General features: G+C 39.8%; 1 protein-coding gene across 2 annotated transcripts; it reads right to left on the bottom strand.

Moving 5' to 3' along the window:
* Positions 1-5,859: 5,859 nt before the first annotated feature.
* Positions 5,860-17,151, bottom strand: LOC137139966 (specifically androgen-regulated gene protein). 2 transcript variants are annotated; one of them, XM_067527932.1, is made up of 5 exons: positions 16,939-17,151; positions 16,000-16,135; positions 13,215-13,382; positions 12,510-12,672; positions 5,860-12,287 (listed from the first exon to the last, which is right to left on the bottom strand). In XM_067527932.1, the coding sequence occupies exons 3-5, from the start codon at positions 13,317-13,319 to the stop codon at positions 10,765-10,767; spliced, it is 1,791 nt and encodes a 596-aa protein (XP_067384033.1). In that variant the 5' UTR covers positions 13,320-13,382; positions 16,000-16,135; positions 16,939-17,151; the 3' UTR covers positions 5,860-10,764. The 2 variants fall into 2 exon arrangements, with proteins under 2 accessions (XP_067384033.1, XP_067384035.1); XM_067527934.1 differs by lacking the exon at positions 16,000-16,135.
* Between the last annotated feature and the right edge of the window lie 834 nt (positions 17,152-17,985).

The following is a 17,985-nucleotide window of genomic DNA, read 5'->3' as shown; positions in this document are numbered from 1 at the left end:
ATTGTTGTTATGATGTCTGCTTTACCTCACAGGGACTGACAATAAAAAAACCAAATCAAGACACTTTCCAGTTATTTAATTTGAGGAAAAATAAGATTCAAATATTTTTTTATCACATCTCAAAACGTCAGTCCACTGAAAAGTTTACCTGGCACTGTTAAGCCCTAAATTGCAAAACTTTGAAATGGGAAATTTGAAAATGGGAAATTTTAAAAATGTAATATCATTTAATATCTCAAATGATTTTCTCATTTATCATCTACATTCTGGCTCTATACGCAATTCCTGTAAAGTCTGGAGAACTGAAATTCAAGTATAACAATATGCACATGAAGATATTGGTTACTCTGTTCAATGAATAAACTACACTGTTCAAATTACAGATAAATCACTTCCTCAGGTATGATAAATAACAGTAATTCTTTACTGGAACATTCATGAAAGCTTTATGATAGTCATCTGGTAAAGGCACCAAAAACAAGAAAACCTGGAAACAAATTATATTTTGTGTCATCTGGTTCCAACACCACATTATTCGTTCATCAGTGCTGAGTATTGGGGTTTTTCCCTGCAGGAGATTTAAGTCAGCTGCCACATTTCCCTCTTTCAGTTTTGCACCTGGCTTAGAATTACTAAATCCCTGCACGATGTCAAAAATCAGAAATATGGTGATTTACTCAGCTACAATTCGATGCATTTTGTAAAAAGAATTTGTGCGAGCAGTTTCCTAAAACAAATAAAGAGGAAACATCATCAACATGCTAAGAGTTGGGGGTGTTGAATAGGGTGAAAGATGCATCTCACTCCCAACCATCCTTGCATATCACTGATCACAGGTCACTATGTGCACACCATTACCCCCAAGACCTGAGGAGGAATGAGGCTGGAGGATTTACATGAATAAAAACAGACTTCTCACATTACCAGCAGCAAAACCCACTGAGCTACTGTGCCACATTTCATCCCCTATGACATATAAAACATTTGTTTTCAGGAAGCATCCTGCAGAGGAAAAGCATCTGTATCCCCACACCTGTTATCTCATCCTGCATTATCACCTAAATTAATCAGCTGTGTTGATGCATTTATGTTTGCTTTTCAAAGTAGGGGCAGATTCTACGCTATAATTATCCCGCCTGCTCCCATGTGTAATTTTTTTTTTCAATCAAATATAATTAGGGTCCCAGAATGAGGCTGATTGGAGATAACAACTTTCCCTACTTTCTTCAGAAGATGCACAGAATAGAAACCACACGCAATATGAAATGGCAGAATGCCAGAAAAGGAGGAGAGACGATTATTTTTCATTATCTTGTATCTTATCAGAATTTTGTAATTACCTGCACTTTAAAGAACTGCCTTAGTTTCAAAGGCACAAATTTCACAAACAGTGTAATTTAATATGGTTTCCCATGCTACCCCATGTTTTGGCAGGGACTAGAGGCCTCAATAAATAAGAGATTCAGTACAACAGAATAACCTTCTGAGAATCCCCCCATTCACATCCACAGACAAAGTAAAAAAACATGTAAATCCACACTGCAAAGTCAAGCAGTTCAGTGTAATTAAAATAACATCCGTCAGGGATATGGAAATATCCCGTGTCCCTGTGTCCAAATCTCTGGGTAATTGCGAGCACTTGTATAACCAAATGAGCTCAGAGTCACTCGGGGAGTCTGAGAAAGTCAGAACACGGTTGCCACAGAGCGTGAGTACAAGTCACACTGGAGGATCAGCACACTTCTCATGGCAACACTTCATTAAAGACAGGGGGCTGTGCACGGGCATCACACTGTGCACCATACCAAGCTATTTTTACACCAACAGACACACTGGGGAAACCAAGCCAATGTTTAATTTATGATGCTCGTCATGAAACGGATTTTGGCTACACACCGGATAAAGAGGAATGGGAGAGTGTGGAAGGTGTTGAGAGAGCAGCGAGGATCTTAGATCATAGGTAATAAGGCAAATGAGACTATATTAAACTGTTTTCATAGAGACGGGGAGTTTTTGTGCAACATGTCCATGTGATTTGCTGCAGAGTAGCTGGCCACAAACTGTCATGACTTGTTTTGCATGTGATAAATACCACTGCTTTCGATTTTGGACACAGAATGTAAAGGCAAACACAACTGTAACTTTTGCTTTTGAAATGTTAAAAAACATTTTACTGTTTGGATCTATATGGAAAATCCATGATTGTCAGAGATAGGCCACATTTAACTGCCACAATTGTCCCCACTTTACCACTGATGCTTTGCAACTTCACATTTTCCCTTTCTTATACATCAGGCAGCAAGTAGAAGTGGCAACCAGTTCATTTAGACAGAGTTGGAACAACCTACTGTTAATTTTGACTTGGAAAAGTCAAAGTCAGACAATGCTCAAGCAGCTGTTGCTGTAAGATAAATGCAAGATGTATGTTGGGAGGCATCTGTGGAAGCCACCGCTGTACTATACTGCATGCTAATGAAGTGAGACGGTAGAAGCCCTGCAGAGAACCTAATGTTCTCCTCCAGATGGTCATACACAGGGACACGACACCTCAGCTCTTCATTCACCTCCTTCCAGTTCGACATTTATGTTTTCCCAGTTGTCTGAAAGATTTATGTATAAAAATATGCTCCGAACTCTGAATCTTTTCATCTTCCTTCCCTTCCTTTCCTTCTCTGCAGGAACTTCATATGCAAGGTTACTAACACCACCGCAGGCCCAGCAGGATCTCTTGGTCCTCACCATGCCAGCACCACAGGGGAGCGGAGTGGCTTGCCGAGTTCCACACTTTAGTACAGGCATCCCAGCGAAGGCTGTGGGCTTGCCCCAGGAATGCCTCCTGACCACAGCCTCAGTCACTGGCACTAAAAAGGAGCAAGAGAGCAAGAGAGAGAGAATCAAAACAGAAATAAAGTTATCGTGTTTGAAAGAAACAACAGCGTCCCACATAGTTAAATACCCTCAGATTTCACGTTTGAAACATCATAAATAGAACAAAGTGGCACATTAGGGACTGATATTATGTTGCATTTGTAACATAATATGTGTTTTAACCATCAAGGACATTTACCACTGGCTGGATTATGGTTGGTCATGTTACCCGAGTCTTATTACGGCTGCAACAAAGAGGTAGACAAGACATGGACTCAATCAAGTGGACTCAACTGTGACAGAAAGGGAGACTTTGTCCTGTTAAGATCTTAAGTGTAATCCTTACTGATGAGCCCATATCATCATCGACTATTCGTCATCATCATGCAACAAAACTTTATAGCAATATCTGCTGCCAATTTCTGCACACGCACACAGAGAAGAGAGAGGTAATACCCATATATTTACATAAACTCCTTTGATGACACAGAACTGGGCCGGGCACGCTTGAACCCCAGCACACTCAGCAGTGGCTCTCTGCCACGTAGCCTCCGTGATCAACTCCTATCTAGAGGAAGGGACAAGGCTTTCGACGGCCTCTGTGAGACAGACAGTATGTAAGTAGGTAAGAACAGAATGGGACTAGGACGGTGGGGAAGTCCCATGAGCTCACTGTCTAGCCTGATGTGCAGCAGCTACGCCTGCCTTCTCAAACACTAGGGAAGGCCTCCAAGGAGCTGTGTGGAGGTTCAGCTCATGCTGTATGTGTGTCAGATCATACAAGATTATACACATTTTATTACAACCCCTACAAGAGAAACAACAAACTCCAGGTTTCATTCAAACAAGCATAACTCACTGCAAGGTCAGCACAAGTGTTTAACGGACATTGTGACACTTTGGATGAGTAAAAACTTCCAGAAAATCACCCACATTCGGTTCTCACATTCTTTGCTAATACTCTGACCTGAATCACTTCCTCTGTGTGGAACAAGATAAAGCGATTTTGTAAGGAAAGATAAAAAAAAAAACTGTAGCTCAAGACCACACTGAGCTCTGAGAGTCAGCCCGACCCAGCAGGCCAACGCTAACGTTTTGAGGAGTGAAAAATAAAAAAAGAAATGTAAAATTAAATCCATCTTTGGGTTAATTGAATAAAGGACTGTGCATAAAATAAAGAATCTTGAAGCAACAGGTCTTTTCTCTCCTACTAATTCAGTTTATGTTTCAGGGATTGACAGAACTGAACTAAATTTATTTTAATTAATGAAGCAAATTTCATCATTGCAGAGGCAAAATCCCTAAACCTGTAAACATCTGGAATGACCGAGCTTCCACAATAATTTGAAACAGTAAGTAAATTAAATGCAAACTGAATTAAAGATTTTGGATGATTCTTCATTACTTGGCTTTTTTGGCAGAGGACGACCTGCTAATGCAAACGAATTTCAAAAGAAAAATGGCTTGTTTGTCTTTTCCACCTTTTGTTTGGATATTAAAATCTATTTCAGCTATTTATGAAATTACAGCATAAGTACTCTAACCCTCATTTATAGCCTTTTTAAAACTGCAGTCATGATTCTGTATGATTCAAATATGACATTGAAACAAGTTTTGCAAGCTTCATAATTGAATCATCTTTAGGGAAACATTAAAAGTATGCAAACAAACCACATCTGTTTCCCACTTCAACAACTCTGAGAAAACAGTATAATGTACCACTTTCCACAATTTTTTGGACCTATGTGAGTTATAATATCTATTATAGTAGTATCCTATTTGCCTTTATCTGCATGCAATATGAAAAATGTGCGTCTCATGCCAGCCTTATGAGCCTGCAGCCACAGTGGGGAACAGTCTGCTTATGGCATCTGTGATCATCCTGGTACACAAACATGGATCTGGGCTGCCCTCTAGTGGTACAGATGTTTCTGCGTGCTAGTGGTTTGGGTCTGAGTCAGACACTGTGGGAACACATTCAGGCAAAACTGGCATCCTTCTAATAACCAAAAACTGGATGAGTAGGCAAGATCTTGAATTAGGAGGAGCGACGCTTTCTATGATGTCTAAGCAGATTTATGGAAATGTATTAGTGATGGACATAGGACATAATGGTTTCCTCAAAGTTAAAGATGAACAGATGTCTGTGTTCTAAGTTATGATTCTGAGGAGCACAGGGGTTTTGCAGCACCTGAAGTGTGTCCATGAGTTGTGCGTCACAATCTATTGCTGCCTTAACTGCTGACTGCAGTGATGAGCAGGCCAAACAACGTTAACTTCCACTTATCATTCTTCCTCCCCCCTGAAAAGGCCCACCTCACAGTCTGAAAACAGTTTTATACTTTATGTTGGGAAATTATACTCTGACTTATAAACCCATTTTATCATAAAGTCCTTTCTCTTTCAATGAGGGTTTTAGTGATGGCAGCAGCCCAGACAAACCCACAAAAACTACATCCCGTCTACTTTATTCTTTCTCTTCTATTCAGTAAGCGAGGAGGTTATTAGTATTAAGGACACTGCTTAAAATATCCTTAGATTGATCAGGTATTTTTAATATGACCAATATGTTATAAAATCTGGAATGGATACTCTGATCACAGCATTATCGCATGTCAAAACTTACATGTCTTATATCTGAATTTGTGTCACATTGATACAATTAGAATTTAGAGATATGATGTTTCTATGACACAGTTTGAATTTCTGCCAACAAAATATTCCATGAAATTTTTTGTTTTGTTTTATGTATGTCAATATCTGGACACTGCTACACAAGAGGTTTGTGTTCAGGAATACTTCAAGACCTACTAATTACAATGTTTGATATTTCAAAATGTAAATACACTGTTGCCCATAAAATTGGAATAAATTTGTTACCAGACACATTCCTCTTTTTTGCAAAGGTTAATTGTGTTTGGAAGAGATTGATCAATAGAGTTGTGAGGAGATACACATTTTATCTATCAAGAATAAATAACATTGTAATAATTTAATGTGAAGAAGTAAAAAATATTTTATTGCAACTTTATGGGCAACAGTGTATTTCCATACAATCATCATGGATATTACAGTCACGACAATATTGGTCTTTAAAACATTTTCTTTTATCATTTTTCTTTAGCTGAGGCAGATTTATTACCCAACAAACATTTTCAATAAATAAAAAACCCAAGAATGTTTTTTTTTTTTTACTTAGAAAGCCCTAAAATCAAATAAACTAACATCAACACAGGTTTCAAGCTATACACACAGCACATCTAATACTAGTGAAATGTCCCTTAGGAACCTTTCCTGTAACACACCGTTTTGGTAGCCATCAACAAGCTTCAATGACTTTGTTGTTTTGTGGCACAGACTTGACTTTTGAGACAGGGTTGAAGTCAGGGAAGGCTGGGTGGTTTATATTTACCACTGAGTGGTTTGAAGGGAAATCTAACATCTTAAGCTCACTGTAGTCCACATTTCTTTTCTTCTTTTCACTGCTTGGAGTGATGCAATGGCCCAAGCAGCCTGGATTACCAGTGTTTCCTCACATTTAACTTGTCATTAGATCGCCCCTCCAGGACTACCCCATGTTTGCAGTCACCTGAATGAACACCTGTGTTTTATCATCCTGTTCATCCCAACACATCTCAAACTTGAAAGGATTTGAATTTTTTTTTTTTTTTATCACAAATAGGACAGAAATGTAAGAGCATTGCTACCTAAAGTGTTGAACAAATCTAGAGGATGATCTTTCACAGAGGGCAAGCTGGTATCAAAAACTTGAAAAATACTTTTCAAATGGTCCGAACTCCCACTGAAGTTGCTCGCTCAGGCCTTCATGTTTTTGTTGTATCACTGTCTGCAAAGAGAGTTCATTATTACAGAACAAACAAAAGGCTCCTGTAGAGCAATGTCACTATGAGCCAACTATAGGAGACTCTAAATAAAAATTCTAAGCTACTTAACATCATGAACCTCATCTTGGTTACTGTACATAATATTTTATATTACTGTCTACTACACAAGGCAAAATACAACAACAGTGGATCCCAGTGCATAACATAAAAATAAAATGTTTTCAAAGGGCAGAATCAGTGCTGAAGACATAAACAAACAACCTGTGACTTAATGTTGCACACTTAACTGTGTCGCAGTTCAGACCAAAGGGCTGTGACAACATTCACTGTACATGTATTATCTGAAGCAAATATTGACTCATATTTGCCCTTACACACAAATCACGAAAGTCTTTTAATATGCTCTAGATTTGGTCCAGATTCTTGTTGGGATAAAAAAAAAAAAAACACTACAGGATTCTGTTGGCAATGGGTTGAGCATTTACCTTGGTTTTTGCTTGGACTAGTGAATGGACTTGCCGGTTGTGGCACCACGGTTCTAAAAATGTGAAGAGAATCACAATTCTTATCAGTGCAAACATAAACAAAACCCAGATATATACATCTAAAAAAGAATTTATATGGAAATATTATCTCAGTTTGTTCATCTTGTCGTCAGCAGGCCAGTCGTTTTCTTTATTTTCATCAGGGACAGGGATAAAAAACTAATTATCATTCAAAGTCTGTGAAGATGGGAGTGAGGAACTAGCTTCACTTTAGCTTCAAGCTGCCACTGAATCCATTGTTCTATAAAAGCTGGGACACTGTAAAATATAAATAGAACAGAATGCAATGATTTGCAAATCCTTTGAAAACCAACCTTTGAAAATAATAAAAAGACAGCATATCATATATTCAGGGTGAGAAATTTTATTGTTATTTAAAAAATAATTCCTAATTTAGTTTGAATTCGTTGGGACAGAGGCATGTTTGCCACTGTGTTGCATCACCTCTTTCTTTAACAACACTCTGTAAGTGTTTGGGAACTGAGCGAGTCGATTGCTTTAGTTCTGGGAGCAAGGTGTTTTTCATTCATGCTTGTGTGCTCAAGAATTAGGGGCTTGTCTGTCATATTTTTGCCTCATAATGCAGCCAGTGTTTTCAATGGGTGACAGGTCTGGAGTGCTGCCAGGCCAGTTTAGCACACAGACTCTTTCACTATGGAGCCATGTTGTTGGGCAGAATGTGGTTTGGTATTGTGTGGCTGAAATAAGCAAGGCTTAAAGCAAGGCTTAAACCCAAAACCTTTGTATATTGTTCAACATTCATGGTACCTTCACAGTTGTGCACGCTACCCATGTCATGTGCACAAATCCACCCCCACAGTGTCAAAATGCTGACTTTGCTGACAAACCAGGGGGTCTCTCTGATGTGTAGCTTTGAGGACGCAGGAGCCATACACCTTTATTATCAAGTCATGGAACAGACATTTGTTTTTGCACAGTGTTGAACACTACACCACCTTTTCCTCTGAAAGACTAAGATTCTCTGCGATGCTTTTTTTATACCCGATCATGATGCTGACCTGCTGCTATTGCACTTGCATTGCATTAGTTCATTAGTTTTTAATACATTGCAAAACTGTTCATATTTGGTTGCCCTTATTGCAACTTTTTTGAGCATGTTTTTCAAATAACAACAAAATGCAACATTTGTTACTTTAATTTACAGCAAAACAATTGATATTAAATTATGTTTTGCAGATGTTTTTGCAAAGGGTTCCAAATTTTCCGAAATGGGTTTATGACAGAGCGTGCTAACACTCAAGTAGATGGACAGTGTGAGTGATGAAATGCAGACGGTTATGGTATGTTATTCACAGCAGCAGATCTATGATGCATTTGACAGTAACAGCAAAAGTGTCAATCTGTCTCCGAGTCCAAGTCAGTCAGGCCTGCTGGCATCTGGACAACAATCAGGGCAGGTGCAAAGGAAAGGTAACTAACATACCGACATGTCTCCGAGAAGCACAAAGCAGTCTTTGTTGGTGTGATAGCACATAGCTGCTGCTTCTTCTCCTGGCTTACGGCAAAAGAGAATATTTGCATTAAAATACACTAATACTAAATAACGACACAAACAACTGATTCTTGTGTCTTGAGAGCTCAACACTGTCTATTAGTGAATAGTGTTAGTATCCAGTAGTGAACTGTGTTTATTAAATTATACATGCACACTTTTATCTTTAAACCAAAATATTCAAAACAATATTTAACGTCTTTTTTTCCCCACTTGGCTCTTGGTAAAATGTTGCTCCGACTGATAACAATCCATAGAATAGTTGCTTATGAAAAAATTTGTTAAAAAAAACAACAAACAAAATCGACAGCGGCACAGGAAAATATTCGGCTTTGAGATAACAACATGCAAACTAGATTAGGGTGAAATGCATACCAAGAAAAAAAATCTAGGGTGTGAGACAACAAAGAGACTAAAGAGAACAAGAAGGTGTGTAGTATGTGAATCATGAAATGGCACCGATGCAGGTTATTTAGAGGTGACACACCCACCGTAGGAGCAGATTTATATAAACAATAAAAGAGAAGAGGAATGGACTAAAGTTTGGACACACAATGCTGCTCCACCATCTAAATAAAATCATGGTGCAGTCCAAAAAGCATCTGCTGCGTAATCTACAAATTCAATTCTTCAACGGCTAACCTGGTGTGAACAGCTCGAGACATTTCATTTAAATTGAGCGTACCTTTCACAGCCGCTGGCAACCTTAACTGAAAATTACAGGAAAGGACAAACCACTGAATCCCTAAAAGCCTTCAGGAGTGATAAAATATTTCACAGGAAGCCCTTCAGCTTGTAAATGTGCTACCACAAGCAGCAGAGGTGTTGCTTAAAGGTTAAACCTGTAGGTGAAAAAAAAAAACTGGTTACACTAGTTCTTTCACTATCGCACCAGATACAGGAGCTGAAGCTCAGCCAGAGAACTGCTGCCTAAGTTTGCGATGTGACATGGTACACGGAGGCCCCAGGTTTCAACAGCGCAACACTAAGGACATTGTCTCTAGAAAGGTTATTGCACGTGAACAGTGACAGTGTACAATTAAACACTTATTACACTTCTTGTGATAAAAAGCTGTTTAATGAGCTCATGTGACTAATCTACAGTGACACTACATGTAGCTGCTACATGGGTGCTGACATGTGTCACTACACAAGCCTGCAAACAACATGATTCAAATTCTTATCACAGCTTCTACCGACTATGTGCTTTGAGTTTACGGTAAGCCATGTTCTTGCAATGCATGACCTACTTTATACATTTTTATTCATTTAGTCAACAAACTCTGAATATGATGCTATTTGCACTGAGCAAATATTGCAGGTTCAATAGAGTTCAGCTCACATTTGAATATAAGCCAGTGGTTGTTTATAAAGTTATTGTGGTTAGAGCCAGACTAGACATGAAAACTGAAAACTCCAAACATTTTAGGAAGTCAAAGCATAAACAACTGGGACTATTCATTATCAGTATCTAAAAAGAGAACCGAGAGAAACGAGCCTCACAATGGAGTCTCCAAGTTTAATGTCAAAGAAGACTACGGTTTATGCCTGTAGATCACCAGATAGATATCATATGACTTGTTGTTGTCTTTCAGAAGTAACCGTGTTTAATTTAACAAAAATCATAGCAACAGTCAGGGCCTAGCATCCCTGAAAAACTCTTGATTAGTTGAATGAGAAACAAAATGCTGTACACAAGGCTTTACAATATAGGTAACAAGGAGATGGAAATGTGAGCATTACAGTCTCTGTTATGAGTCACATGAAGCAGCCTCTTGTTATAATAGCTTAATGCGTTAAAATGGAAAATATATAAATATGTGGTAAAGCTGCTTCCCAAATAGTTTGTAATGTCTTCATTAATTACTGTTTACTGCATTTACTTTGGCCTCTGTAACATCTTTGAAAATGAATTACTCATTACTGTATATAATAAAGAATCTGAAGTGAGTTCACTGCAGTAAGATGAGGTGTAAGATGTGGCAGCGATGCATTAGTCCCTGAGCAGCCCTAGCTTCCTCAGGGCCTTGCGACGGTCCTCTTCATTTTCAGCACGAGGGCAAATCAGCACGCTGATGCCTTGTGATCGAGGCAGCTTCTGAGAGTTTCCTGCATGCTGGAAGGAAGTTTTGGCAGGCAGGGACTCTCTGCTGGTGGCAAGACCTGCCTGGAATCCCTCTCCATGAGCGCTTGAAAATTCCTTCCTACTCCCTAGAGAAGCTGGGCGTGGGCGATTGTTACGCAGCTGACTGGGGTTCTCCTCCCCGCTGGCACTCAAACAGGCCTCACTGAAGTCTTGAACAGCCATATAGCTGCTTAGTCCCAGTCCAGAGCGCTCCAGGGTGGCTGATTTGACACCTGTGACCTTAGCTGGGGTTAAGTGCTTGGTCAAGGCAGGAGGGGTAGGAGGAGGTGTATTCACATATGCATTTACTTTGGCTTCTGTAGCATCTTTCACAACAGAAAGTTTGTTATCTGATGGTAGAGGTTCGATAGTGTCACTGAAAGCAGCAGGTGCTGCAAGAATATCAGGACTGGACTGGACTGCAGGAGCTGTGGAATTAACTGATGATGACAGAGCAGAAGGATACTGTGGAGTGACATGGGGAGGAGAGTGGCTGTTGACACAAATGCTAGATGGAGTCAAGGGAGGTGTATGTAGAGCTGCTGGGCTGACTGGAGAGTGAGGAGCCGGCCATGACCTTCTAGAATTTTTAGGACTCAGGGCAGGACCTGAATCCGATTCATCGCTTTTAAGCAGGCCCAACTTTCGGAGAGCCTCTTTGTGGATTCTCTGATGGTCCAACAACCCACGGTCATTGTTAGTGGGGACAGAATGTCCTGCACAACCATCTGAGCCAGCTGATCCCTTGTTTGACTTCAGAATAATGTTGGCAGGAAGCTTTTTGGGCTTAGGGGCCACAGTAGGTGGACTTCTGGGCTCAACTGTCTCAGGAAAAGTGTCCATCAGAGGACAAGAGATCATAGTTCTATGACTCAGACTCAGTGACTCCTCAGGTTGGGGCTTGTTTGGACTTTCCTGGGTCACAGAGGAGCTTGTTGGAGTTTTCTTTACAGAGGCCCTCTGGCGTAGCTGCTCCAAGTCAATAGGTGCTCCAGGCTTTTGACTGGATATTCCAGCAGATGGAGGCTGATATTTTACTTTCTCCGTTTGTACTGGAGGGCGTGGCTCATCCATGAAGTCTGAGGGAGGAGGGATCAGATCCACATCTTCTTCAGAGGACACAATGGGCATACCTGGGCTGATCATGGGACTTGTGACAATCTTAGGTTTACCATCTGCATCCATGGATACATACAGCGCCTTAGTCTGAGCCAGGGGGACTTTACCAGCAGAACCTGGTTCACTGGCTATGAGTTTGGATTTAGACAGGGGATCCAAAGATGTCACGGTGCCGTCTTTGCCATTTGCTGCTGAAACAGTAGAGACCTGCGATTCAGAGATGGGATTCGGAACACGAGCTCTTCCCATCTCAGACTGAGCACTGGAAATGTCTGAGAAAGATAAGAATCGTGAGCAGTGACAAACTAGTGGTGTTATTTGCAGGTATAAAACTCACAACCAACTAAGAAACTGCACAGAACAGAACTAATGAAACACATTCCCTAAAATAATCAGGCCAGAACAACATTGACTAGTGATTACAAAAAACTATTCAGGAATTACACATAAGCATTTCAGAAATTCAAGCAACAATAACATTTCAATGAGCATACCATTTACTTTCGTGCCGCCCAGCTTTTCTCCCAGAAATGCGGAATCTGCCTCATCGTTGGATAAACCGCTGTCGTCCTGCACCTCCAGTGCCTCAATGGTTTCCTCCAAATACATCAGACATTCCCGCTCTGCTGCAGATAAGTGCTCCATGCTGTCTTCACTCTGCACTCCGTAACATATTACATATTTAAAAAAACTAAACCCCAAACAATTGCACTTTCACAGATTTTCTCAACTCTTTAGAAATCTCTGTCCTCTATTTAACCCTAAACAAAGTCAAGGGAGCCAGGACTGGAACAAAAGGTCAGAGTTGTGTCACGTTCAAACTGCTGCAAAGCAAAGACTCCCTGCTTCTGTCCTGCTCTTCAGTATCTTTCTTTTATACTGATCTGTCAAAATTATTTAATTACTGTGACTTCTTCTCTCTGGTTACCTTTAAAGAAATTTACAGCTCTGACTCAGAACCCCTGAAGGCCTCTCTTTGAAGAAATGTGACAGTATCTGACCAAAGAATCACTTCCTCTTATCACCTGACTTTAAGTCCATGTAACCTGATGCACAAATCCCAGTTCTTTATTTTTTTTCCATGTCACTCTAGTGCCAGAGGCCAGAGGCAACTATGTGTGTTGTGTTTTAAACGTATGGAGGTTAATGAATCACTGGGAAAGATGATTGAAATGGAGGAGATTTACAGCGGCACTCACACAGGTCGAGTTCATGCTGATCACACTGTCGCAGCTCCCAGCACTGTCCATATTGCTCAAGGATTCCATGGCAACGCCGCCTGGCCAAGTGTCACTCTTCGGCATTGCACAAGGAAGACGATGAGGGCAGGACCTGAGCTGCCTCACCAATGCTCAGTGTGAGGACGACTGTGAAAGAGTCGAGGAGAAAATCATAATGACATTAATACACGTGGCACAGTTTATCGAATGGTACGCACAATGAGAGGAAGTCATAGTTTGAGGCTAAACCCGGTCAAAAGATTAGTGAGTAAAAATAAATAAATCCAACAACTATTAATGTCAAATATTTTCATTAGCACGAATGATAAATGCCACAAACGAAAGCTGATAGGTAAATGATCCTCATAACTCTCTTATTAAGGGAACAAGAAGCATTTGAAGATGCCAAATGTCCTGTCGCAGTCACTGTGATGTATTAAACATATCCAGTTATGCTAATCGAGTCATTAAATAAATTCATTAGGGAATTGGTAAACATTTTATTTATATAACATTTAAGACACAGCCAGAGATAAAATTAATCACATCTTTATATTAAGCTATTCGCTGTGAACAATCTTTACAGTTCCTCTAGAGCTCAGTATGCAGTAGCTAACAATACGACAATAAATCCACTTCAGATTGTTTTAGAGAAGTATTTATGCAACTGTGTGACCTTTTGAGAATATTGAAGTGCCATTGACCTGCACTGTTTCTGGGATTTAGTCTAGCATTGTTGATTTCAATTAGATGGAGAACATGATAAAAATTTCAGTCACTACAATTCAGCAGACAAGAGAACGGCTGGTTTCTGTTTGTGAACACAGGAAGACATACCTTTAATTATCTATAGACTGTGTTAAGACAGTTGATACGCTGTGGTATGTGGCACCACTGCCCTATTTACTTGCGTTTCCTGCCAATCATCCTTTGTATATTACTAGCAACAGGTCAGACCTGAGAAAAGCACGCCAATCAAAATCTAAAGTGATTATTCCTGCTTCCTCATTAAATTAAAAGTTGTTGTTTTTTTACCCCTTTACTTTTCATTTCTAGTACTTAAAAGTGATTTATTAGGTACCAGCAGCAAACACCACCAGCAATGAGCAATGGTTCAGAAATGGAGATAATACTTGATCAACACAAGTTCAAACTCTAGTGGCTTTTATTTAAGTAGGTCACTCAAATGCAATATGCCGTAACCCAGCACAAAAGACTTACAGCCTGATATGTGAACTATTCATCACATACTGGAGCCACAGCTGCACAATCAGGTTCAGGTGTGTTCGTGGAACCAGAGGGAAGCAAATTTTATTATTCTCTTATCTCAGAGAACATTTGATTAAACATGTAAGCGCAACAGACTGAAAGTTTCCATGTATGAGTCAGTGGCACCATCTGCAAATTTGCGTCCACTATAACGTGCAGTTTTTAGGCAGAAAACTACACGAAAGCTGCAAGTTATCATTACATGTTCTGGGGCATGAATTTCCTCTAAGGATGACCAAGGCACAGGCACCTATTCCCTGACAAAGTGTCCCATTGACAGTACAAGAAAAGTCTAAATTTGAATTAAGTGTGATACTAGAAACACGGGAGCAGCTGCTGATGCTTTTTCTAACGGACTGTTTGTACATTTAATGACTGTAGCTTAACAAAGTTGAAAAGAAGAGTTTTGAAAACGGCAGATAAAGAAGACAAAACTATTCATTAGTGCAGTGACCTTTACATGACTGCTTTTAGACTAAAATTAATAAATACATTTTAGATTTTTCCACCCGAATTTTATTTCTGGCTGTGTGAAGAGGGTTTCTGAAACTAGTTCACTGAATTATTTAAGTTTGGAAAATTCACATTCACAGGCTCTGCATTTTGAAAGCCCCATTTATCTTGAGAATAAATGGCAATAAAATCTCCTGAAAATTGGATTTCCTCCAATTGGTAAATTTTTTTCTAGAGCAGTTGTTCCCATCCTCTTCGGGTTTTGGTCCCCTTAAAACGAAGAGGCTTAATTCATGGAAAACATTTTAAAATGCAACCTTTCCAATTTATAACTTTATAACTTTTGCTTTAGTTTGCCTTCTACATCTACAAGAATAGTATTACACTTCCTCTCTCATTCTTTTAATAAAATCTCTCTTTGCTTTTAGCTTTACATTTCCTCCAGATGACCTCATCTGCAGGACTTTTCAGTTCATGTCATCTGGTTGCTCTGGCTACAAAAGCTATTGACTAGGTCAACCTGCTCCTCTAGAACTGGCCCAGATGACATGATCTGAACTGTAAAGTCCTCCAAATGATGTCTTCATTTTTTTCAACTAGAAATAGAGACACATTTTTATATAGGGATGACAGCGGGAACTTTAATTCCATATCATATCATATAGACGTACTGAGCAAACTAGACACATAATGAGCAAGTAATAAATTAGTGAAGCTTTAAGACGTTAATAGGTTTAATAACTCAGGTTACAAGCTTCTGGTATGAGGAAGATTTCTGCAGTCAAACCCCAAGATGAACATAAAGGCAGCAAGATCAGCTGGAAAAAAAAAAAAACCCTGATCCCCAGCAAACTACATTCACATATGTTTTCTGTAAATAAAACCTGGTTGACAAAGCACCCGCGAGCCTCCCAGAGAACGCTATTAATAGCTGCTAATTACTCTCTCTCCCTCTCATTAGTGCATTCACATCAGCAGAACAAGAGACAAATGTCCAGGCTTCATTAGCCAACACCTCTTAAACCTGAACAAGACAACTAACCTGCAGGGCAGCAGTGGGAAGCTCACTACACCCACAGCTGAGTCAGGATTCAATAGTGAAAGGAATGTCACTTTGCTTGCTTCCACTTCTTTAAGAGAACTCGTAAAGAACGCTCTTATGTGCCTGGGCGGTGCACCTGAATTACAGCACAGAGGGTAAAACCATGTCACTAAAAAGAAACTTCCAGATATTTAAAATGATCACAGTTTAGTGGTATGTGAGAAATAAAGAAATCATCAGTTACAGGATATGAAGACTGACTGAAGGGTAAAAAAAAAAAAAAAAAAATGTGAAAAATGTGTTCAAGGGCAGCCAGTCAGAGAACTGGTTTAATGATTACCAGTAAACAAAAGTTCCATGGTGAAAACCAGGTTGTGCAAATCACAACCTGCTGGAGTGAACAGAAATATTAGATTAATGTTTAGCTTGGCAGCTGGTCCCACCGAAATCACCATTATTGACGTTTGTGCAAATATTTGTACATTCCCTCCCTGAAAAGCTAAGCCACCAAATTTGTTAGTCATGAAACACTTTAGAGCAATGTGTCATCTTTGGAAAATAAAAAAAAAGCTTTCAAAGAGCATGAAAACATTAGGGATGCTTGTAGTGCGTGGGACAATATGATATTTCACTTCTCCTTTCATTTCTCTTCAGCTCCCCTCAACCTGAAACCAAACTGTTGATGGGTAACATGGTTCTCACTATATCTGTGCAAACACAGTCAGTCACTCATAAAACTTCATTAACTACAGGAAAAAATAAAAGCTTGTATGCAGGAAGTCACAGTTTTTTTCCCCCCTGACCTGATGGTTCACACGCACTCTGGTCTAAACAAGAACTAACTAAACTTTTTCAATATAATTTGTGACTCTTCTGTTTACATGACTAAAACTTGACACAAACACTGGTTTCCAAGTGAATGATTTATAAATAACTCACCGGAGATGTTAAGAGACAAGAAGGCTGTGTGAAATCTCACAGCTGGGTGAATAAAACAAACGGAGTTGTCTGCAGATCTCAGTCCATGGCCTCTGTGCACGTCGCTGCCCCTCAGCAGGTGCAGTGCTGCTGCTGCTGCTGCTGCTGGAAATAAACGCGACGCGACGGGAAGTGACTGACTGAACAACTGGGAAATGACTGCGGCAGGTGAACCAGTGACTTTCCCGACAGGTAGCTGCGTGGCCAATGGAGCAACAGCAGCCACGTGGGCGTAACCCCCAAAATAAATCTATTGTTATTTCGTATGCAAATTAAACACGGCAGTTATAATGATTAAGCATGAGTCATTTACTTAATATGCATAAACATTGGCTAATGATGTACAACTGAACAAACGTGCGCAATCACACATAACAAAAGTTACAGTTGCATCCTGTGATAGATAAAAAGTGAGACATCCCCGAAGTTATTTCAATTCACCGCGAGAAGAACAGAAAAGTTCCAACTTCCATACTAATCTTGTGGGAGCTGTAGGGAATGAGATGAAGCTCACAGGCTTCACTGTGTGGGAACCATGAATGTGCCATAGCACTGAAGAACTAACCAGCTGGTGGCGCTAGAGAAGACAGCGCATATAGTTTCTCCTTTTAGGACTTTGAGTGACTTTAACAAATGCCAAGGCAGAGAACTGGTGCCACAAAATCATATTTGCACCAAATATTTCATGGGTTGATATAAGCATCTGTCAGTTTGTACGCAAGGACTATTTGTTGACACCAGTGTCACAAGCGGTGTGAAACAAGCTGTTTTCCAGGAAGAGCAGCTTGTGACGTTTGCTGCGGATCTATGAAAATGAGCTGATGTGTACATTTATAATACTGGCTACTTCGCAAATCACCATCATCAGCTCCTGGTCAGCTTGTTTTTGTTTGTTTTATTTGGCCAGCAGCATCATATTACATGTATATACAACAGTAACATTAATCTATTAAAGATCTGAGATGCAATTTCAGGCTTATACAGCCATTTTAAAATGTAACCTCTGTG

This window comes from Channa argus, chromosome 13 (assembly GCF_033026475.1).
Source record: "Channa argus isolate prfri chromosome 13, Channa argus male v1.0, whole genome shotgun sequence".
NCBI lineage: Eukaryota > Metazoa > Chordata > Actinopteri > Anabantiformes > Channidae > Channa > Channa argus.
This window is presented reverse-complemented; position numbering and strand designations above follow the sequence as displayed.